Source organism: Haplochromis burtoni, unplaced genomic scaffold (genome assembly GCF_018398535.1).
Source record: "Haplochromis burtoni strain Fernald_Lab_line unplaced genomic scaffold, NCSU_Asbu1 Contig_22, whole genome shotgun sequence".
NCBI lineage: Eukaryota > Metazoa > Chordata > Actinopteri > Cichliformes > Cichlidae > Haplochromis > Haplochromis burtoni.
In genome coordinates, this window is record NW_024582383.1 from 830655 (window position 1) to 855541 (window position 24887).

The window sequence follows — 24887 nt, forward strand, 5'->3', positions numbered from 1 at the left end:
TCTAGTTAAGTGTTACTAAAACATGACGATTACAGGCTGGTGTGTAATCAATAAGAAATGATTAAAGAAATAGCAGCAGTTGGAGATGGAAATATGGTATCATTAAACACAATGATGGAACATTAAGCTATTAGAATAATCGCTATTGATAAATGAATAATGTATTAAGAAATTAGCAGTTTGTAGGAGTCATAAAACAAATCTGTCATTAAAAAGAAACTGAGCTGAAAATGTCTCCGAGAGGGGAAATATCCACACGAAGAAAGGAGCGGCAACAAATCAGCAAACTGGGCAAACACCGCGCAGACACAACTAGCACTGACAAAATCATTACCAACAAACCCAAAAGGAGAGAAATCTAATTCTACACGCACAGCCTTCACAGACTGGGCCTGATTAAAAAGGCAGATTGAATGTTTAGCGTCTGAATCCAATTATTTTTGGAAAGCCATGCCGTGGCATTGTTTCTCTTTGATTTGTACTTGCCCGTCTGCCAGCTGAGGCACCTTGCTCACTGAGACAAAGAAAAGTTCCACCGTTTCGATTCTGAGATGTGATGAAAACATTAAATAAAAAATCTCGTTCCAAAATCTCAAAAAACAGGCGTGAATACAACACTGCTCAAACTGGGGGACACCAGTTAATAAAAGGACCAAATGGAGCCAATTTGAAGAGAAATGTCCTGATTACGAAACAAAATGTGTCATGTGACTTGTACTTTTTCATGTGTCTCCTGTTTAAAAAGAACTTGTAATCTGCATAAAATTCTGACATAATAATGGCAATGCTATGATACAAATCCCCAATGTGGAGCAAACTCCTCCAATTTTAATAAAATGTCTGAATTGAGAATAAAAACAATCCCATTCACTTTACAAACGAGGAGCTGTGAATGTAAGCAAACCTTAAAAGCACTTCTGATACTGTTGCTAGAACTTAAACTGAGGTGTCCCTTCCACTGCCTGCAGCCAGCATAACCGCTGCTGACTCAGAGTTCAGATCAGCTCAGCTCAGTTCTGAAAGAGGAGCTTACATTGTTTTAACACTAGAAGGTTTTAAATACACGAGTGGAGTAAATTTGTATTCATTTCATTAATATTTGCTGGTATTTTGTGCTTCAGTAGTTTGTCTGAAAGCTGCTTGAGGACGCTACAGTCGCCCAGCTGCTGAGAAAAAGTAAACGTAAAGAATGTAACGCAAGAAAAAGCAACAATCCGATCAAGTTTTTAATAACACCGCAGGAAACTGCCACTAATGATGGAATAACATTAAAACAAGGAAAACTGCACAAATCATGGATTAGAGTTTTCCAACAGATACAGCCATGCATACTGTGGACATCAGAAACATATTTGAATAAATAAAGCAGTTTCAGTACTGAACTCCAGCTAACAGGAGAACAGTAACAGCAGAATGCAAAGATAACACACCACACCCATACAGCTAGAAAGAAGCAGATAAATACAGTATATCAATAAGTTAATAAATACATAAAGATCTAAATGTTTTGCCATTAAAAACCTGAATATTTTTCCGGCTTGGACAATGTGGAGAAATACTAAGAACGAATCCTTGTCAGGATATTTTATGGACCCAAACATCTTTGGATAACGGGGGAACTAAAATGTACGGAAACCTCAACAACTCAGGAAAAGATAACAGGAACGCTGTAAATCCGATAATAACCCTCGAGGTCGTGAACACTGCATCACAAAGCTTCACACGAGGTTGTTTACACTCGCACACTTCACCCAACCTCATGTCCAACGCTCACTTGTAGGGGCGGGGCCGGTGCAGGTGTTTGGTCTTGGCTCTCTTTGAAAGTCCAACCCGGATCGGCCGTGCACATGTTTTCAGCGGCTGTAGTCTCCTGGGCTGCTCAGGAGCTCCTGCACACAACACACACCATAAACACATCCTTGGTGACTCATGTGTCTTCTGTCTCAGAGCGTGACACTATATGCAGTCCATTTCCTACTAAACATTCTGCTCTCTATATTTTTAAAAGTTCAATCACTCCTAACCAGCTATTCCTGCACCTTCCTGTTTCTCTATGGCTCCAGAGAGGTGTGTGTGACGAGTCAACAAGACATTTAATGTTCTCTGCCTGTGTTAGCTGGCACCAGAAATACTAATCAGTAAAACAGATAGTATTTGATTAACATGCAAAGACATTTACCTGTAGGTGTTACTACCTGGCTATCCTACATTAGCTGTGCCACTCTGTCTTTGAATTCAACAAATTAGTTGAAATGTAAGACATGTGACAGCTGCATGTGTTAAAGTAAATTGGCATATAACTACACAACATAACCACATTGTGCAGATGCATGTGGACATTAAATGCAAGAAAACAGGCTGCTTCCCCAAGTGCTGCTAATGTTGGCCACAATCATCAACCTGAGATGACACTGTGTGCGTGTTTGCAGTATTATACACAGCAAAAATAAGAGCCACACATTTCATATACTAACGCTGAAAAGATTAACATGACAGAGTAGCGCTGCTATTAGACTTATTCTGTCCTGCATAGGGCTGTGAATATGACCAAAATCTCATATCCCGATATAAGACGTCTATCGCCCGATAACGATATAAATCACAAAAATTTAACATTTTTCTGTAAATTCTGTGAATCTCGGGCAGCTCGACTTGCGGGAAGTGTTTCCAGCTGCGCGTCCTTTACCCGGAGTCGAGTGTTTTAACGATGCATGAAACGACACATTTTTAGACATAAGTTTCCTTTGTGAGTATTTATTACACGGCGTGCTGCGGGGAAAAGCCTGTTCTAACGTTTGAGTCTAAGGTTTATTTTTTAGCACCTGGCGGCTCTTTTTTGCTTCTCATCCGTAAATAATCTGCTCTTTCACGTGATTCAGTTTATTTTGAAAAGTCTCAACAGGATCTTGAGCTTTATTGTGAAAGGTTTATGTGGAACATAAACAAGCAGACATGCGAAGGCGTTACCGTCGCTGTTGCTAACGACAACGCATAAAAACAGGCACTTGTCCGTCCGTAGTGTGGTTATATTAAATATAAGAGAAAGAGAGAACTTTAAGAAATGAATACAGCCACTACAGTGACATCAGAACCATGTAAAAATATTGCCGTAAACAGTTTTTGTGACACCACGAAACAAACGATAGCGTAAAATGAAACGATAGATGTTTTTATATCGTCATCATATATATATCGAACAGCCCTAGTCCTGCATATAGAAAAGGAGAAAACATTGCATCTCCAGAAAGGCAGGTGGTAAGATTCCTCTCCTGTTAAACACTCAGAGGCACACTTGGGGTTATAAATGCAGTACAAACACATTCTGTTCAAATGTCTATTTCTGACAAAGCGATTAGTCTAAAATATTACTGAATGAGCTACACTATTCCCCTCTGGCCCCTCTTTAAATCCTGGAAAAAATATGAAGCCCATCCCAAGTGTTTTATCCATGAGATGTTTTTAAGTATAAGCTCAGCCTTTACATATAACTCACTGTGGCTCAGTTGTTCCATGAGAGTCAAACACATAAAGGATGGAGACCACACTTCCTGTTTGTGCTCCATCTCCCGGGGCTCTGAAAGCAGCATATTGACAGGCAGAGAAGAAGCACTCGCTAATTCTGTCCTACTGTATTTGCTGCTCTGTTTACCCTTCAGCCCATGTTTCTGCATTCGTGGAGCGCGTTATCGTTCCACCGCAGCATATTGTGGAAGGGGAGGGAACATTAATGAGAGTACGCTGTGTCAGGTTGAAATGACAAATCAATAAAAGTAATTATATTTCCACAGTGAATTAACCCAGCTGACCTTTTAATCACCCGCTGCTCTGTAAAAACAGTGTTAACTGAAAACAATGGAATAAAAGAGCACTTAACTCTAATTAAACAACTCTCATGAAATGTTTTTTTCAAGCCTGTCATTTTTCCTTCTGACGTTTTCAACCATGTTATTTATGTTAATCACAGAGACACTTTGTTGCTCCTTTTCTTCATAAATATATTCATCTTTGTTGTGTATTTCTTTTTAACAGAGGCCAGAAATATTGAATTAAATCAGCTGTGAACCTCTGTGTTTCTCTGCAACAGGAGCTTCCCGGCACAGGTGTCCGCTAAGAGGCACTTCCTGCTCTCCGTCACTACTGACAGCAGTCCGAGAAACCACCGGATCACCTTCACACATGTCCAGGCTGTGGTCCTCGGCAACATCATCTAAAAATTTGAAAACAATAAACAGAAAGCAATATATTTTCCACTGAGCAGTCAAAATCAGAACAAACTGGCAGAATTATCAGGATATCCAAGAAGAATCAGTTGAGCTCCTAATTGAACCAATATATAGTTATATACAGTGGATTATGGACAGTATATACATGATGAAAGTCATCCATTGGTTTATAAAGCGCTGTTAGGAAGCCTCTTGACCACTGTCACCTTTATCTGTTGAAAGTAACTTTAGGAAGGATGACTGAGAACCCTTGCTTCATTTTTCAGACGCTGGACTGAAACAGCCGAAGTTCATCAAACTTTTAATTCCATGTGAGTCAGTTCTACTTATTATTTTTGATAATGTTAACTATTTTGCATATCAAGTACCAGCTACTTTAAAAACATAATTTAATTTGCTTTATTTGCTTAAATTATATGACAGACATCTTCGGAAGCTTTTGATTCCTGGGGTCAATCTGACCCAAACGTAAAAGATATTAGTTTTTAGTTTTTGATATAACAGCTGGGATGATTTAACTTAAATGGAGTAAAAGTAAAATCTGCTCGTCTTTTATCAATTTTTCAGGTTCTTGCACTTATATCATGAACCAAGTTTAACAAATTGTTTTGGATTTTATTTCGCTTTGGGGTTTTTTTTTGGTTGCTTTTACATCTTTTTGTAACATTACATAAAAACTATGGTACAATAATGAATGCTATCATGTCATAGTCTGACCACAGAGTCTTATCATCTCTGTTAGTCATGAGAAACAAATACGTGTATTTCTGCAAACTATTCATTGATGATTTATTCGTCTGAGCATGCTAGCTTGGATTTGGACATCTAAATAAGGACAGTGGACATGAGGGCTGTCACAGTACTAGAACTTCAAACGTAATACCGATACCCAGGAAACTACTCGTCACTTGAAAAACAACTAAGAGGCTCTTATTATTAACCACAGCTGTGAGGTGGTCCTTTAATAACATGAGATGACTAATGTGGTTATTTAACTGCTAACAGTTCAGTGTGTGACATTAAAGTATGCACTCGTAAGGTTAACGTTGCAGTAACAGGAACTTTACTGACCTCTTTAATACTTCACAAAGTGTTTTTCAGTGTTTTGAAAGTCAGTAACAGGAAGTGCCGTGTGCCTGTCTGGGTGAAGTTAGGTCAACTGGAGGAGGTGAAGACAGCACTGCTGGTATTGATGCAGTTGCAAATTAATGCATACACTTAAATAGAATTTTAAGTATTGATTAGAGTTTAAGTATTAGTATTTTTAACAACCCTAGTTTAAACTGTGCAGCTGAAGTATCTTATTTGAACGGTCAATGGAAACGCCTGGGGTGCTTACTGCTGTATCTCACGGGCGCTGTCAGTATTACTGTGTTTGCTCTATCCTACGTATAACTACCTGATGCAGCGCCTCTGTGGCGTCCCACGTCTGGACTGGTGAGACGCTCTGTCCGTTCTGAAGCGCTGCCTTCCAAGACTTTAGTTCTGTCAGTGCACTGCTCAGGCGAGATGAAGTTTGCTTTGCAGTCGCTTTCAAAGTCATTTCTACTGATCTCAAAAAACAAATTCAGCTCTTTCAAGACCGAGTCGAACTGGTTTTTCATTTCAAACTCAGCACAGCTGTTCACACCAGAGGCAGGGCTGTCACTCTCAGCGGAAACAGTAGGGGACATTAACTCTGGGTTTAATTCATCCTGAATGTGCTCAGAGGAATCACGGACCGATTCACAGTTAGGCTCTCGCTCGGGCCATTCGAGAGCAATGGCATCTGCTCCTAAGATGAAGTTTGGGAGTTCATTACAGGCAGAATCACTGCTAAGAAGCCTGTTTGCCATGTTCTCAGTGATACACTCCTCCTCTTCTGGTATCCTCTCACGCATGTTGCTTTCTGCCACTGACATAAAGTGGTATAGCAGCTGCCCAGGCGAGCTGACGAGGACAGGGATGTTGCCCACTCCAGTGGCGTCATCATCATCTAGTGAGAGTTGGATCTTTTCGAAAGTGTCAAACCCCTCCGGCACTAGGTTACAGAGAGCAGATGGCAATGGGGAAAATCTGTCAATGCAGTTTATGGAAGTGGGATTACTGTGAGCCTTCTGTGAATGGCTTAAATTGCCCTGACACGGTACGACTGCATCGCTTGTTGAAGAAAAACTGAAGGCTGAAAAGTCAGCTTTATTTTCAGCTTTGTCTTGGCAATCAGAGACACAACTAAGCTTGTGTTCTTGTCCATCTTCGCTTCCCAAGGGCAATGTGCTCCACTCTGTCCATTCATCAGCGCCATCACCAGATGACAGTTGAGTCACGTCTGCTTTGTGGTCATTTTGCTGCTGAACATAATCCTCAGATTGCACCAGTGTTGCTGAGTTTTCAGGCCCATCAGTTTTCATTTCGTCTCCAACTTCTGTCACTTCTTTTCTTTCCTCTTCTCCCACTTCTGTCATGGAAATATCAGCACTGAATGGTTGGTCAGACAAACGCTCGAGCTTGCTTCTTTGTTCGGTTTCAGTGAGCTTTAATTCACTGTCCCATTCATGTGCTTCACCCTCGCTGCATTCAGCCTTGCAATCACAAGTAAGAAGTTCAGTTGTGTTATCCTTGTGCTGTCCATTCTGCAGTAGCGGTTTTTCCTCCAACTCCACTGTCCTCTTCGGGTTCATATAGTCATTCATCTCCAATTCTTTCACAAAACAGATTTCTTTGCTTTCTTTTATCACAGCTGTCATGTCCACGCTGTCAATTTCTCTCTGTGAATGTTCGACTTCCGACGTCTCCAGGGGGTCAAGCCTGACAGAAAAACAGCTGGAGCGACTCTGCTCTTTGAACTCATGTCCCATGGAACCGTGGCTTCCTTGTATTGCATGATCCCCAGGAGGGAGAGGCTTTGTAGGGCTCCTGCTGAACCTGGATTTCCATTGACAGTCACATTCAGTGAAAGTCTTGTGCGTTTCATTGGTGGTGACGGAAGAAGACTGTAGTCCTGCCTGACAGAAGTCATCGTTTGCACCTTCCTGATGCCATGTCCTGCTTTCATTATTAAAGCACTCTGTCCGGTCGGGACATGAAACCTTTTCTGATGTCCTCATGTGGGAATGGAGTGGAAGAGGCATTTCCATCTTGTCGACTTCTACTGATGGAGATAATTTGGGACCTGCAGCGCTTGCTGAGTTACAGCAGTTTTCTTCAGCTTCCCTGTCAGTTTCACTACAGATCGCAGGGTCAATTACATGGAAAGGGCCTTCATCATTATCTCCTTCAGCCGGCTCTTGACTGATTCTAGCCGGCAACGTAGTCACTGTTGTGTGATCAGCTGTTTCACTCTGAGCTTTGGCTATTATCTTGCAAGCACCATCCGCTCTTTTTTCCCCACAGAGGTCATCAACATCGAGATTCGGGCTCTCATTTGCAGGATTTCTTTCTAACATCACATCATGAGAAAGAATTGATCCTTCACCGCATACAGCAGCAAAAAGGATGAGGGCTTTCTTATTAACTTGGCCTTCTGTTTTCCCATCACAGACAGAAACATTTTCTTTCTCACAGAACTGTAATCCTGAATCATTTTTTTCCTTTTTCCCAGCTTCTACCAAGTTCCCAGAGGGCTCTTCTACAGGGTCTGAACAGAGTGGTTTAGAATCTGCATAATCACTGGAAGATCTCTTACTCTCACTCTCTTCCTTAGTGAAAACAATATACTCATTAAACTCAGGTTCAGTCCTCTTCTGAGTCGTCTCTACAACTTCAGCAAATTGGTTCCTTGTGCTACAGTAACCTACGTCACAGACTGACTCTTTATTAGTACAATTAGGCTGACATCTGACCTCTTCATTTCTCGTATGCATTTCATTGACATTTTTTTGTACCTGTCTCCCATATTTTTCATTTCCAGTGGAAGGACTGCAACCACCAGGGGTTTGATCTTTAAGGGATGTCCCTGGTAGCCTGCCATCAGAATGACTGGATGTGTTAGTACTGGCTATGGTGGCAGACTCTCCTAATGAACCATCTGTATCATCTGACTGGTAAAAGCTGAGTTTGTCTGTTTCAGTAACTGGAAGCTGCTCCTCTTTCCCCAGGAGTAGGTAGCCCTCAGTGGGAACAAAACACACTCTAGATGATTCCACGTGTGTACTCTTATTGTATGAAGTCACCTCAGTATTAGGACTGACGTCAGACTTAGTGTCTTGTGGTCGCTCCTGAGATTTCTCATCTTCCAAACATTCAAATGTGCTAATCGGGCCTTCGGTTTTCTGCAGGGTACTTGCTGATGATGGGGAATGATTAGTTTTCCTAAATGTCAAAAGCTCTGGAAAGTCGAACTTGCTTAACCCACTGTGGTCATTCATCACTCTACACTCAGGTCTGGATCGTTTTGGGGAGGGTGGTGACGTGAGCTCCCTCTCTGTTTGTGAGATGTCATCATCTTGTGGGACTTTCATGTTCTCATCGAATTATAAAACCTAAAAAAAAGCCCACCACAGTGTGAGCTCTGCATCTGGAAGCTACACAGCTCAAATCCGAGTGTTACTCGTCAAATAAGCAATCATGTCCAGAATGTTGCTAATACAAAACTTACTGTTGGCAAATAACATTTTTAGGAAGAAAAAACACGGTGCAGAGGCTGGATTACAAAGGCATCATTATAACAATGCTGGTGAACAATGAGCTACTTCATCATGTACAAGAGTGCACATTTCATTACACAATAGCACGTGCAGCATCTCACCTTATGACTCCAATCACATGGAAGTAATCCCCCAACAATCCTTTAAAGAAACAAAAGATAATATTGTGTTATTCTAGTATCAAGTACTGATGTGGTTTCTGACCATACCACTGACGGTTACACACTATACACCTCAGTACCAGTACTTTGTGTACAATGAGCATGATAAGCCTCTTTTTATAAGATATTTTGACTGATCAAATAACATATTAACGAGTTTTACTAGCATCTTTTACATCAGCTCCCACAGCATTCAACTGAGCCATGACCCTATAACCTAAAACAGAAACAGCTGAGTGGAAGTCAGTCAGCATTCATTTCATAATTTGTGCTTCTAACATGTCAAACTGCTGCCATTACCCACACAAAAGACAGAAGGAAGAATTTCAGGACAACAGGGTGCCTGGCATATCCTGTCACACATAAATGCTGTAACGGTCTACTACATGATATATACACTATATGGAGAGTATTGGGTCACATCCCTTAACGTTTGAATTCACGTGTTTTCAGTCCCATTGAAACAGGTGTATAAAACCAAGCACATAACCGTGCAGTCTGCCTTTATAAACATTTTTTAAAGAATGGATTGTCCTAAAGAGCTCAATGATTTCAGGTATGCTACTGTAATAGAATATCATCATTGCAACAAGCCAGTTTGTGATATTCTAATCAGCTGTGAGTAGATTTAATCCAAACTCAAAGCATTTAGACACCACAGCAGCTCAGCCACAAATGGCACACCAGGTAAACTTGGAGCAGGGCTGCTGAGGTGTATAGTGTGTCAAGGTCACTAAAGCTCTGCTGACTCAATTTTCTGTAAAGCTCCATTAACATCAGCACAAAACTATGCACCAGGAGCTTCATGACAGCTGCTGTAGGTGTAGCTTGTAGCTGGCTTAGTAAAACAACCACAAAAGAAATTCTCCAAAGACGGAAAACAGGTGTAGATGTTAATCACCACTGTCGTGAACAACGATCAAAAAACTAAAAAATGCCACGATGAAATATTTCATTACTGTACTCGTGCTAGTATAACAAGGTAGTGTCCTGTAGCTAGCAAAGGTAAAAAGAGACTTAGGTTTGCTAGCTGTTAGCCTTCATTTAGCCTTTACTTTCTAGCCATTGCAACAGAACTAACAGTTCATACAAAGTGCCTGCCTCTTCAGAGATCCCTAAATTACTCTTTAAAGTCACTTGTAATAGTGTAACTTGGTTTTTGTATGTTAGGCTTTATAGAGGTAATATTTACAAGTGAAGCTAGCTGGCTTCTCACTAGCTTAGTTCGTGATATTGCTATAATAATGAAAGAAAACAGACTGCGACTTTGTTTTACACTGTAAGCTATAATGATCACTGACTCTCTAGATGCTGTGAGTTACGTTTTTTGCCCCATGGTTGTTACCTTCTGAAGGAAAGCTTTTTCACCAGGCTGCTGTATTTACAGTCGCTGGCTAACTGATGTCCCACATTTGGCGCGAAACTAACAGGGCTGATTAATATGACGTAACTAAGGCTTTAGCTAACATAAAGTCAACACCATCGATATTAGCCTCTGCTCTTTAACACATTGAAATGTGTATTTCTGACACTGGAAGGCAAAGAAAGGTTTGTATTACTTCACAAAATATTATTGGGGACACAAACGCTGGTGTTTGTCTGCTCCTCGCTGCCTTTATTGTCTGTATCGGTGATCCACAGCCACAGGCTGGCAGCGGGAGCGAGGCAGACGCACACTGCGCGCTCTCTCAGTATCTGTCTCCTCCTCTCAGCACATCAGCAGCAGTTTGTGTTGCGCAGCATCATCCTACGGACCTGCACAGCTTCCTCTCTGTAAAAGCCCGACTTCTCCCCAGCATTAAACTAAAATTAAATAAATCCAACAACCCAAAAGGCACCGCTAATCTCCAGCTCGACAGAAGAGCATTTCTTGCTGTTTGCCGTGCTCGCAGGTGTTTTCTTTCTCTTTTCTTTCTTTTGGACCACTCCAGACACCAGACCGGACTCCACACTCGTTGACTCCACACTCTCGCAAGGTAGGATGAAGGCTTTGCGTAAAATCTTGACAGATGCAGGAAAATCTAATTATTATTGTACTGCTCGGCATCATCTCAGTTTATATTTATTTATATTTATATCAGCATGATGCAACTCAGTGCGTCATCCTTTCGGTATCATAAGGCTAATGTATCGATGTATTGTGGTTGAAGTCCATTTTAATAAGGACACACACACATATATATATATCAGTACAGCCTTCTGATCATATCGCATTAGATAAACATGTTTGTTTCTTACCTGGGTTTACTCTTGCTGCTTACGCACACACAGGCTACACACACACACACACACACAAGGCTTGTGGATTTAACAACAAAAGTGAGGAGAGCGAGGCTGTTCTGTGTAACAGTGGGGACCCTGTGTGAAATTTGACGATTTGTACTTGTGACTTGCGTGGGGTGGGCTGCTATGACATGGCACCGTGTGGTGTGATGTGCTGTAGTTTGTCACTGGTGCTGATGTTGCGCAAGGGTGTGTGTGTGTGTGTGTGTGTGTGTGTGTGTGTGTGTGTGTGTGTGTGTGTGTGTGTGTGTGTGTGTGTGTGTGCAAGAAGAAGACGGGGGTGTGGTGTGTGTCCTTAACCCCAATCATCCTCAGTGGGAAGCGCCTGGTTGTTGTTTTTTTTCTTTTGCAAATCAATCTTGCATGACCACATCACATCCACCAGCCCCATCCAATCATTGTTGCCCCCCCCCCTTCTACAGACACACATTAATCTCTCCTGTAATATTTGCCCAAATTAAAGCCTCAGATTGCTTTGCTTCTATCCTTGCTCGTCTTAGCCCGGACTCTGCCCGCCTCTCAAGGTCATCCATGTTGGCAAATGATGGCAAAGGGATAGTGTTATGTAACAGCCCACAGCCTGGCTCTGGAGCAGGTCTGTTGTGTCAGACCATACCTGTGTGCTGATGTGTAATTACATGATGTGTAATTACTATCTGTTGAACCCTCAGTGGACTGTGAGACAAAGGGCTATGACTCAGGTTTGGAGTCAGCATGGCGCTCTGCTCTGCATCGTACTGCAGAGTGACCCCTCGTCCCAGACTCAGCCCCACTCAACTCTCTTGCTAAAACAAACCACTGGCTGATGATGCACTAGCTGCCCCCCTTGGCCCTTTGTAGATGTGATTAACCGCCTCAATACATTACAGTGCATATAACTAAGTGCCATCAGGCGTATTTCTTTGGGGGGGGGGGGGGGTGTCTCCAGTCACCTCCCTGATTGCTTTCCTTGCCTTCATCCCATTTCTTGCAGTGCGCCTTCTCTCTGGTGTTGACAGTGTAACAAAGTAGGAATGGAAACGAGTTTAGTCATTATTGCATTTGTTAGCCGAGAGGCGACGTTCATGTAAAAAGATACTTTTGATTCCATTTCTCATTTTATTGCAATTCAGTAAACATCAACAACAGGGGGAAGGTGACAGGGAGTTACCGGGCTCGTAGGCAGCTCGCAAGAATGACAGTCAGTGGAACAGCAATGTTTTCAGATACACAGACCATGTGGGTTGCTTTGATACAGCCGATAAATACGTCACTCAAATCATCAGCTGCAGACATAAATGAAAGGTCTCTGAAAAAAACGCTTTTAAAAAATGTGTAGGTTGAATAGGTTTTGAAATTGTGCCACGTGCCATGTTGCCTCGCGCGTCAGTCTAAAGGTTGTGCAGGTTTTATATGAAGCGAGATGGGGTGGGAGGTATCAAGATGATGTGTGACTTGTCATTTTCACTCCTTGAGAAAGGATATATTTGCATTCTCTTATATAAACACGATATTCATGTATAAGTCCAACTGAGGGTGTAACAGTGTGTGTGCGCGCGCTCGGTGTACATGCAGTTTTTATTCAGCCGAGAAGGTGTCGACATGTTTGCCTTGCCAGAAGAAAAAAATCTAAAAAGCTGTTGGCAATGATAATATATCAATTATATTTCTGAGATCTATGTGTTAACTCGAACTACACATGGAGTTAATGCTGTAAATGGTCTCACTGCACCAGCATATGCATCGGTCAGCCGTGTTAAACTGTGAGCACCAAGCTTGTCTTGGACGTCTCCTGTCCCAGTGTTGTTAAAGCTGAACATCGTTCTGCTGACTTTAAAGCCCGTCAGCCTTTTTTCTGATGTTACACAACATTTAAGTGTCTCAGCTGTTTCAGTAAAAATTACAGTCATTTACTTCCAGAAACTCAAGAGCCGCACCATGAAGCTGAACCCATGAATTTTGCGTACCCCCCCTCCTGAAGGCTCAGCTATAGCACCGTGTGCTGTAAAGCTGGATCCTAGCAGCACGCTGGCACACTGCAGATGCAGATTCAGCCCTTGTTCAATGACTGGTGAGAGCAACACTTGCATTGTGATGCGACGCTATTGTTAAGCAGGTTTTGAATGTTTTAGAGGAGAATTACCATTAACAGCGCAGAAGATGTTTGTGTCTTTTATCAAAAGTGCATTCAGTCCCTGGAGCTTCTGACGGGTAGCGTGCGCTGCCGCAGCGCTGCATATGCTGCTGTTTGCTCTTACTGTGCTCAGGGTGCTTTGAGATGTTCCTCAAATGTTTATGAGCTCCATTATCTTTGGGATGCAAAGTGCACTACAATTCATTCTCAATCAGCGAGCGTCTGTGACAGACCTGCGCTCCTAAACACATAAGTAATGCCTCCGTACATGCACACGTGCTTTATAAATACAAATGCATTTACTTTGTCTCTCTGTCACACAGTCACTTACTCACATATGCACTGACAGTAAGTGAGACCGTCTTCTGCTCACATCTCTTCCAGGACACGGTGGCCTCCTGCTGCACTCAGGCTCCTCAGTTTCACTGCAACACTGAGGAGCTTTAACCTGCTGCTGCCCGTTACAGGGAAACGCTCGTTTACAGTCAATGTTTCACATCAAGCCTGTGCTACTTACCTTAAAGGGACCCTCGTTTCTACATATTTTTACTCTTGGACTAAAAATTGCTTTGTATGATTCACAGTTCCGAATATTTATTTATGCGCCTCATAAACAGAAAGCTTGAACAGCAGGTGGGAGGGGCTTGTTTCCTTAGAACGGCCTTATTAGTGATAATTGCTCTCAGTGACATCATACAGAGCCGAGCGTAGATTATCTTCAATATGAGCCAAATGCCTGAGCACTCGTACATACGCCAACGTCGTTATTTTCAATTTTTTTAATCAGCCATGTGCTGATGTTTCCTTTTTTCTCTTTTTTCTCATTTGTAATTAAAAAACATTTTCACAAAGGAGCCTTATTTCATAATATAGCAGCGCCGTAGCTGTATAGCTGATTCACTTCTGTTGAATAATTGCAATTGCTGCCAAAAATCTAAAAAGCCAGTTTAGTAGATTCTCACACTGAAAGCACAGTGGAAGGATGACAGGCTGAGTTATGAATGAGGAAACTGTACAGCTGCTTCTTTACAGAACGAGCTGAAAGCATTTAGGATGCCCAGCAGGTCACAGTAACACAGGCGTGCTTTTCTGCGCTCTTCAAAAGCTACTGTTTGAAGGATGCAAGGTTTGTTTTTAACTGAACATTTTTGAGTGTTCAGGTTGTATAATCTGTGTTATAACTACAAGCCAAGTACGTCTGCATTTACAGGTCATGGCTGGTGTAATCAGTGAGATGTTATTCTGCTGTAGCTTTATGTCCCAAAGCTCAGGTAATGATTAGCTCCAATAATATCCATGTATCTGAGTGTCTGGTTAATTTGTTGGTTTGAATGAATGAAGATGATTAAAACAAATTATGAACACACTGATGACACGCAGCAGTCCTGCCGCAGCTCCTCCCTCTGCGTTGTTCTTGTTCAGTGAGCAGCACACAGTAGTGGTGGGATGCGTCCAGTGTACTGCATCTGTTGCATCTGTTGCATCTGTTGCATCTGTTGGGCTGCTGTGATATCAGGGTTTTTCTGGAGTTTTTGGCTCCCTGAAAAGTCAGATCCAAAGTAAAATTGGAAACATTAAACAAAATCTTTAGTACATTTTCTAAAAGCAGTTTTTCTCTTTGTTTGTTTTTCTTTGAACAGTTTGGCTCATCTCAGCTTCATTTCTTTTTCTTTCACGAGGCAGTTGTTTGTGAGGATATGTGTTCGTGGTATGTGTGGCTTAGAGTCTGACTGATATCAGGTGATTGATCTGTTTTTCTTCTGATCGTGTTTTTAAAAAGTAACTAAGGAATAAAGTAACTAATTAGTTTTGAAAATAAGTAATCATTAAAGTAATAGGATTATTTTCTTGGAGACGTAATCACTAATTAGTAACTAATTACTATTTTCAGGTAAACTGACCAACTGTTTATAGCTAACTGTTGTATTTGTGACGTTCAGAATGAGGAAGTTGCAGAGTGCCCCCTGCTGGACAAACTGTGCAACGTCAACACCTAATATGGTTGAAGGGTGTTTCTCCTTTCTCTTCTTTACTGTTTAATTTTCAGTTATCGACCGTTATATATTCTGACACTGATGAGTGATCAGCAAACAGCTATAACAACAGCCTGTTGTTAATATTGGCCTGCTGATAAATCAGTCAGGCTCTAGTACAACTAAATTGAGTGCCGTAGGAGTACTGGACTCGCGAAAGTCGCTAAGTGTAAATTACTCTACACGATGAGCACTTGTTATCTTAGCACAAAGGTTTTAGGCCAGCAGTAGAAGGATACAACATTGGTATTAAAGTTGATACCAGCGCTAGCTAGCTAACAGTTGCAGAGTTTGCTCAGGCTTGCAGGCCAGCCCACAGCGTTAATGTTAAATTGGCGTATTTACTGTAGAGTAATTTCACTATGTGTGCACAGACACATGAAACTTTGGTAAGTGCACTCAGGCTCGTTCACAGCTTGCTGTTAAACATCATATACACACAGTAAACATGCAGAATACATAGTTAGTGTAACGCTGTGTCCACAGCTGCAGTTTACTTGCTGTGCGTCACATTGAAGCTAACGGTTGGTCATGAGCAGACATTCCAAGCTCGAAAGCAGCGTCCTGCAATCTCATCCCCGGTCCTTCCCTCAGAGTTGGGAAAAGTTCGCATTACATCCTCACTGTGACTGTCGTTGTCTTTCTACAGTCTCTTACTGAGCATTAGGAAAAAGCTCAGACATTCTCCATCTGTATTCTCCTCTCTCTTCGTTCCTCTCTGCTTCCATCTTTGTCCCAGTTTTGGCTGGATTCCCACCTCCACCTCCCATCAGGTATTAAAGCTAATGGCTCTGTGTCACACTGTTTCTCTGATTTAATTGGATTTTTGTTCACTGTTATCAAAATTTCATATTTTCAGTACAGTCTGTGTCATAGTGCACCTGCAGCACTTTCATTCATTATGAGTTCATTTATTTGTTGAAATTTCCATGTAGCTTGCAGACAACGTGGTATCACACTTAGTCATTGCATAACTCAAATTTCCGTTTGGTAAACCGTCCCTGTGAACTCGGGTCACGCTGAGCCGAGCTGGAAAAACCTTTTGAAATTGGCTTTCAGGACAAAGTATATCTATCTCCCGTAGAGAGATTTTGGTGCAGGGAGTGTCTGCGCTGTTGAAAAGTCTGCTTCATGCGGTCTTCATGAACTGAAGAACTTTTCATTTTTCCCCATTTACCAAGAATAACTTTTCTGATCTGATGTGTGGCTTCTTCCACTGTTCGAGTTCTCCATCAACAATCCTGCAGATAGATTAGATGAAGCAACTGAGATGTCCACACACACACACACACACACACACACACACACACACACACACCATCCGTATCATTTCACGATGTATTAAAATAGCCTGACCTGTGGTTCAGGGCTCATAAAAAAGAGCTGCTCTGCTCTTCATCATAGTGAAACAATACAAACCTATTTTAAACTTCTAGGAAGACGTTTGAGTGAAATGGAGTTTGCTGATAACTAGATGGGACTGAAACTCTTTCATGTTTGTGACCATATTAACCAAAATGTTATCACTTTCAAATGCCATAAAAATGCGTTTTTCTCCTTATTATATTTTCCCGTTACGATACAGTGTCACGTATGGCTGCAGGTAGCACTGCACGCTTCAGATCGCTGCGTATGTGTTTGTTTTAATTTGGGGATTCACATGTAAAAACTGTTTGAGCTTGGGGAGCTGACATCTCTCTGACTCACAGCTGTTATGCTTCATTTCACCTCCTCGTGGCCGACCGAGCACCTTTCGTAGCCCTTTATTGACTCTGCTTTTGTGAACAGTGCTGCTTCATGAAATGAAGGTCTTGCTCTGCTGCTGCCCTCTCTTCTGTTCAGCGAGTGAGCAGCAGGGCTTCAAACATCGGGGCGGGCGCCACTGCTGTGGAAAAGCTCCACCGTATAACCTGGCAGCTAGTTAGCGAGTGCTTGCAGATATGTCAGCGTCTTCCATATAAACTTGTCTTCTAGCAGCCAAGAAGGTTTTTGGATCTGCAACAAGGGTATAGCAGCGGTGCACTGGGACAAAATCAGCTCCAATAGATGATCAATAAGCAAACTTGGCAACTGTAAACTTGTTAATTTAATAACTTCTCACAGTGCGCGGCTGCTGTTTGGCAGATGTGAGAGGATCTTTAACACAGGGACACTTTTCTAAACCAGTCCCTGCGCTGCCTCTGCCACACAGTCACAGTGTAACCCTGCCAATACAAAACAATCATCTTTCTAAAGTTTGAGCTCTTTTGATTTTCTCCACATATTGAAGCCTCGACACGCCAAGAAAGGTGCTCACGCAGAGACACACATCACACTGTTGCTGCCTCACGTGCTCCCTGGTTTTTGAGCTGAAGAGATCTAATAAAACATCTCAGGAGAGCGAGCGGAAATGTTCCAAAACTCGAAACCATCTTTTTCACATTAGGATAATTATGAGTTGGTTAATGCGCTAATCAAGGCCATAAAGTGGCAGCATCAGCATCACGCAGATGCAGGCAGCTCGATGCAGGAGAGGCGGCTGGGGGGCAGACGGAGAAATTAAGGCACTTTAAAGCAAAACATGCTTGAGTGTTTCAGTGGGTCACAGTCACAGTGGGTTAACTACTTTAGGAGCCTAACATGTCATTGGGACCCTTTCCAAAAGCCAGAGATTCATTTTTAGGATTTTAGGACGAGATTCTCTCTGTTTAGGAGGAACTAAAGGCCAGAACAGGAAATGTGGTTAAAGGTTTAACTGGAAGAACAAGATTTTAATGTAACGTGGTCTTAAAAATAATTCAAAGAAGGACAGGACAGGCACACACCTACGTAAAAAAGCTTTTATATGTTGTTTCCCTAGACTGGTAGTCCACACACATTGTAGTCGTCTAGGATGATTTTCTTATTTATGCTAATCTTCTTTAATGAATGTAATTCAGAAGCTCTGATGATTTCAATGGTTGAGTTTTCCTTTAAAAACAAAGTAAACAAAAGTGGGCCAAGCAGCTGCTCAAAGGCAGCGAGTCTGACAAACTGACCCTGTTGTCCAAGAGGTGCAAACAGCATTTCACTCCATTTGTTTCAAAGCTTATTTTTAGACGCAGCTCTGGTGTCGACTTCTCTGCTTTCCGATGAATCGCTCTCCAGACTTTTCCTGCAGATTCACACAAGGAGACGTTCTTCTCTGTGCTCTGTATTAATTAAAAGATGCTGTGTGCCCCTCCCCCTTTTTGTGCTTTGCTTGTCACAGGAAAAATGGGGAAACAGAACAGCAAGCTGACCCCTGAAGTGATGGAGGATCTGGTGAAGAACACGGAGTTTAACGAGCACGAGCTGAAGCAGTGGTACAAGGGATTCCTGAAGGACTGTCCCACCGGCCGGCTCAACCTGGAGGAGTTCCAGCAGCTCTACGTCAAGGTGAGGCTCCACTGGCTCACTTTCATTGTGATGGACTGCACACGTGTTATGTGCTACTACACGACACACTGACTCTCCTGTAGCTCAGCGAGCAGGCGTTCACAGAGCAGCTGTTGGTGTGGCTGCTAACAGCGAGGGCAGATTACAGTAGAGGGACGTGACGCTGTGTGAACTGGATGAGGAGAATAAAGAGGCAGCGGCACAGTTTGCTGCAGAGAGTGACGCTCGACTCGCTGTGTGAAGAAGAACCAACGATTTCAGCCAACAGGCTTAATCGTCTTAAAACATCTGAAATATTTAACACATATTTTCACCTATGAATGCTGCAATTACACTTCGGTTGCAGTTCACTGGAGGGTTAATGACATAAACCAGTTATAAAACTGCTATTTCTAATCATCCCGACGACACCACAAAGCTTCTGGTTAACATTTCCAGGTGAGAGGAAACAACAGAAGTGAGAAGAGGAGAAGGAAGGGGAGGATCCGTGCGGTCTAAATACCGCCGGCTGTTGTTTCCACAAATCAGAGACATGGGAGGGTTGGGAAACGTTAGGTGCTCCCCTGCTTGGCAGTAAACCATCCGCTGTCTCCTCTGAGACCAGTTCAGTGAGCTCGGGAGTTCCCCCACAAAGACCAGTAATAAACCAAAGACCAGTAATAAACCAAAGACCAGTAAATACACTTTGTTTTTGTGTTTTTGTCAGTCGAGGCAAAACAAACCTGGATAAAAAACTCTACATCATGAAGTTACAGTTGCTTGAATATGTTGGACCAGAAACAGCTGATGACAGAAGCAGCGCTCTCAAACGCTCCTCCTCTCAACCGCCGGGGCCCCGCCCACTCTCACCGCCTCACCTCTGTGAACTCTGCGTCTTCGTATTGATGCACGTTTTGTTTCGCCGTGTTTTCCTCCGCGGTCACGTTAAGTTCGGGTTCAAGTTGAAAATCAGAACACGGTCCAACCGTGTGATGTCACGTCGTGGTACAGGAGGGTTGTATCGTATTTATAACACAAAAAACAAGCAAACAAACTATTTAAGTGTCATATACCAGCAAACAATAAGCTCGTGTGCTGATTTTAGCATTTTCATACATCTCAGGGTAGTTTTGAAACTGAAGGAACAAGCTGTGATGAAAAATGAAGCTACATGAACCGGCAGAGTTTACTTAGTGTTTTGAGCCCTTATGACAACACAAATGTATTACATACAGCTGGATCTTACTGGGCACTTCATCCAGCCCAGTTTAACCAGTCCAGTTAATGGGTAATTCTATCTGATGGGAACCTTAAAACATAAAACTCCCCAAAAAGTTTATTTTTGTGTTCTTGAGCTGAATACGTGCTTCGTAGTGAATGCAGCAGCAGGAACATCTGGAGACCAGAAGCAGTATGAAGCTTTATAAAGGTGGAGCTCACTGAATCGAATCAGCATCATCAGCTTAAATCTAAATAGATGTGTGCTACCCTTGATGTAACCTAACATGATGTCCACCACAGATGCTCTGCACCAGCACAGCACATTACTGCAAACCCCACCACAGTGCTGCAGGCTAATCGCTTTAGCTGCACACACTCCCCAGTTTTTTCCGGCAATCTTTGGATAACAAAACGTTAATATACTTCGGTTTGCACGGCAGGATGTTTCCCGCTGTGAGAAAGCATCACCTCAGCAGCACAGCTTCTCAAAAGCCTCAAAAATGAGGCTTTGCACACAAGCTTTACGTTTCCAGTCCTTACCTTTGAATATCACCTCCGTCTTTTTCTTTTCTCTCCCTGGGAAAGAGCAGCTGGACCTGCGGCTAGCAGACACACTGTGCCACAGACTGTACACGTATGTATGTTTGCTGATATTTGTGGTAGCGCAACCGAAACTTATAGACATCTGCATCCAAAACGCTGTTCTGGATCATCCCGGCTCACCTCGACCCCTCAGCGTGGCTCCATACACGATGCATCGATGATGTGTTTTTTCCCAGCGGCGCGTGGAGGGTCTTCTGTGTAACAAGCCTGTTTTTGAAAACTCGGGGGCGTGAACAGTAGAGATATTTGTGTAAAAAGCATAAATACTCAAGAATAGTACAGATACATGAAAATTCTACTGAAGTACAAAGTAATTGTGCATCTTCACCTCGGCCAGAAGTCGCCGTCATTAGTTGGAGATAAAGTATTTTTTTATTTTATTAGCGGGACCACGCCTCCAAACGCTCCTTCCAGCTCTCATCTACACATGTTCCCCCCCAGTTCTACAAGCTGTTTGTTCTCGTTTTCGTGCTCCACCCTCCCTCCCACTTCTATTTAGTACATGGGGCTCTGCTGGGCCGGGAGCCGCCACAGTCCCCTTTGAGGCGTTCCCCAAACTAAAATGCTGTCAAACCTAAAATGAGGACGTGAGCCCAGCGAGTGAATTTCTATTTAAGCTGGTGATGCTCTTTAGCATCACTTGCCAAATTCCACCTTCATACGAGCTCTACGCTTGTAGCATCATAGCTCGTGTAACAGGAGCTAATATGTTTGGCTTAATCCACAAAGATCAGGCGTGATCACCGCCTTCCCACAGAGAAAACAGACATCAGTCTGGGAGGAGCTTCTCTGAGGGGAAATATTTTCCTTGCTGCTATGCTAGCGGTGTGGATTTTCAGGTTTCCCCACACACTAAATCGGACTTTGAGCCCTGTGCTCACCGGATCTGGTCTGAAATGACCAAAGTTTCCTGTCACAGGCTGGATTTTCTAAAGATTGAAGAGTCTAACGCCTTCCCAGATCAGCCTTATCGTCGAAGGCTTCTTTTAGTCCACCAGTCCCAGCTCTGAATACAGTAAAGTTGACTGGATGCCTTTGGTTCAGTTTAGCAGAGATTTAGCATGCGAGCAGGTTTGCAGTATAATGACAGTAAAACTACCAGCAGTCAGAGAAGTAGGGTAGGCTGATATTGTGGCATCAGTGTTAGTCATTAAAGACGTGTTAATTTTAAAACCACTATGATGTGTACTTAGTGAGTTTTCCCACAGTTGGTGTGAGCAGGGCTGATTGGAGGCTCACTTGAGTGTACTCTGAATCGCCACAAGAACCACTGAGGCAAATTACGCTGCCATTAAAAACCCTTCTGGGTTTGAGCCGGCATGCTGCCACGTTCCCATTCGCCTCTTTTGTATCTGGGCAGAAAACCATCGGAGAGGGTGATATCAGAGATGATATCACAGATGATTACCTTCTAATGCTAATATCCCACCGTATCGCATTACCTCTGACCCAGCAGTGCGAATTTATCCCATGATTTCTTCATTTAGTCTTACAAAACAAGGATGAACGCATTCAATGATGATCCAAGAACAAACAAGCTGCAATACAATAGCAAAAAGTGGCTAAAATATCAACTTTAACAATTATTCTCTATTAGCAGGAGTGCTGCTACTGACACCGCTGAGAGGAAAAGGAAGGTTTTCATGACTCGAAGTGATCCAGCAGATCTAAACTTATTTATTCACACGTGTGGCAGATCATAAGCAGTCCCGGCAGCTCCCTGTGAGAGGAGCAGCCACTTCTGAATCGCACAGCCCTAAAAACACTGAGTACATGAAAGTGCAGCAGAGTGCTTCCGTACTATCTTGCTGTTACATCAGGCTTATCTCAGCATCTCGTCCTCGTTCACTGCGTGTTTTAACTTTAGTTCTCATGGAAGAAAGCACTCTGAGCCAGAGTAAGAAGCTTTCATCAGGAGTGCCAGGAAATGCTTCTTAACCTGAGGGAGTTACCGTTATGTAAGACACGCCTTGCCAGTGAGGTCATCGGCGCACTTCCTCTAAATGCCGTCGGAAGTCATGCATCAGCTGAGACCAGCTGTTATAAAGAAAAGAAAAACTGAGGAAGATGAGTGAAGGTATTCTTGGAGAAAAGAACCCGAACAAAGAACGTCTGTCAGGGCCAGAAATGACATTTTCCATTTGGATCAGTTGTTCCATTAAAGTCTCCTGAAAGGCACCGAAAATCTTTTAAAATGACGGCGCAGAAATAACCCGAGCTGCTGAAGGACGGAAACAGGCACAAAAGAAACCCACGGAAAAAGAAAGAAGCCTCTTTACCTCTCAGTGCGACAGAGGAACAGTTTGGGGCAACGTGGCCCCCGTTTAAAGGGTCCTGCAGGCTTCGGGGGTAAAATGCTGTTATTATTATTACTGCATCGTATTGTGTTTCCAGGCAACAGAGTATCAGCCGTACGGCTGTATTTAAATCCAGAGGGCTGATAAGTGTGGGAAAACAGGGCCGCACATTAACAGGACAGATTGTTCCTGGGTGGCTCGTGGTGGGTGGGAGTGCTGGGGTGGGGGGGTCATGTGTTTAGCAGGAGGGGGGCGGGACAGCATGTTTGCGTTGGCTGAAAGCGAGAAGCAGAGAGGGGCAGAGATGAGAAAAGTAAAAGCAAGCGAAAGGAAGCCCGCGTGCATTATTTATTAGTCATTAGGCCTCGTTGGAGTCGAGCTTCCTACGTTTACAAGCAGGAGACATCCTGCCCGTCCCCACACGGGCCTGCGACAGCCGTCCACAAGCCCTCCCTGTCAGGGTGCTAAACTCGGTGTTACCTCCACTCGGCTGCCAGCCTGGAGTTAATGCACTGTTGGTTGGACACACACTTTGTCTCTCGCTCTTGTAGGAGGATGCAGGCACTGCGATAGAGCGCAGGTGCAGAGTGTCAGCTGGAAATAACAGTGTCTGTGTCTGAGGGCACACGTGTGGCGAGTCAGTATTTCTCTGTACATGTTAACGCTGTGATTGCTCCCTCTGCTTATTAGATTTGATTGGAGCTGGAGGGTTATGAACGAGCTGCATTATCATTAGAGAACGTCTCATTAAATGTGCTGAATTATGCTTCTTTGAAGCCGTCGCTTTTATACGTTTGAAAGATAGGAAATCACATTGAGTCACGTTTAGATTTTAGATTGTAAAATTGGATGAAATGTCCAAATGATAATGGCACGATGCAAATGTGCATTAGTGCGGTAAATGAAATGGAATTTATCCATTTAAATGCAGTTTATATGAAGAGTGAATGAAGTCAGAGTTATTCAGAAAACACCCACTATGTTAATCCACAAGTCAACTGCTTGTGGATTAAATAAAAGGGAACCTTCTTCTGATTGGCAGAAAGTTTGAACCACAGGTGGTGACTAAGCTTCTATTTGGCTGAAATGACCGTATTAGGGTTATCCTCTCTGTGTGATGTCATACAGAGCCAACAGTATGGAGGACTGTCTAACACAAAGCGTTTAGATTGTGGCTCGCAGGGATTCAGTATAAGCATCCAGCACTGTAACAATATACATGACAGAAAACAGGGAAACCATCATACGTTCTCTTATATCCACATATTTGATCTTTCTTATAAATCACACTCGCTAGGATGATGTGAAACTGAAGCTGGTTGTCTTCTGTACGTAAAAGTTAGTTTAGCTGTAAGGAAAAGTTTACCCAACAACGTGCAGCCATTGGAGGCCGGTTGTAAAGGCAACTATAGGAAAGCACTTTTATAATGTGAGTCATTGCCACAGTAAACACATTCTGTCAGCTGTTCATTTCATGACTTATTAAATTCAACATGATGTTTAGTTTGTTTCAGTTGCAGCCAAGCAGGACACAAAGCAGAGTCTGAGTCACAAAGAGCCGGAGATCATACGGAGCCTGTGGAATCCACAGATCCTGGTCAAACTGTCCCAGGTCGCTGAAATGACTCGTTGCAGCCATCGCGTCCCAGCGGATCTTCACGTTTAGCGGCACTGCCAACACCAGACAGCGACATAAAAATGGATCGCAGGCTTCTGTGCCAACTCGCACTCGAGTGCGTCCATGCCACAGTGTGTGAAATTTGTCATCCATGACATGCCAGCTGCTCCGTGAGCCATTTGTAACAGGATAATGACACTCGCAGAAACAAAGAGGTGATAGATTTTTGTCACTGCAAATTTTTTTGTTTTTCGTGCTTGAAGCATGCACACACACATGCACACACACACATGCACACACACATGCACACACACACATGCACACACACATGCACA

The 24887-nt window shown here is 42.9% G+C and overlaps 2 protein-coding genes across 5 annotated transcripts in view; one reads left to right on the forward strand and one right to left on the reverse strand.

Moving 5' to 3' along the window:
* Window positions 1–1341: 1341 nt before the first annotated feature.
* Window positions 1342–11480, reverse strand: LOC102312879. 4 transcript variants are annotated; one of them, XM_042218675.1, is made up of 6 exons: window positions 11248–11480; window positions 8950–8989; window positions 5623–8683; window positions 4064–4207; window positions 3494–3574; window positions 1342–1889 (listed from the first exon to the last, which is right to left on the reverse strand). In XM_042218675.1, the coding sequence occupies exons 3-6, from the start codon at window positions 8660–8662 to the stop codon at window positions 1771–1773; spliced, it is 3384 nt and encodes a 1127-aa protein (XP_042074609.1). In that variant the 5' UTR covers window positions 8663–8683; window positions 8950–8989; window positions 11248–11480; the 3' UTR covers window positions 1342–1770. The 4 variants fall into 4 exon arrangements, 3 of the variants coding, with proteins under 3 accessions (XP_042074609.1, XP_014187528.1, XP_005917240.2); XM_014332042.2 differs by lacking the exon at window positions 11248–11480 and adding an exon at window positions 10355–10550; XR_006054127.1 differs by lacking the exons at window positions 3494–3574; window positions 11248–11480 and adding an exon at window positions 10355–10550 and having other exon boundaries at window positions 5623–5771.
* Window positions 10720–24887, forward strand: part of vsnl1a (visinin-like 1a) — a 36562-nt gene continuing 22394 nt past the window's right edge. Inside the window, exons 1-2 of the mRNA XM_005917112.3 lie at window positions 10720–10985; window positions 18668–18834. Of these exons, the coding sequence (XP_005917174.1) occupies window positions 18673–18834 (162 nt within the window). The 5' untranslated portion in view covers window positions 10720–10985; window positions 18668–18672. The remainder of the gene's footprint in view (window positions 10986–18667; window positions 18835–24887) is intronic.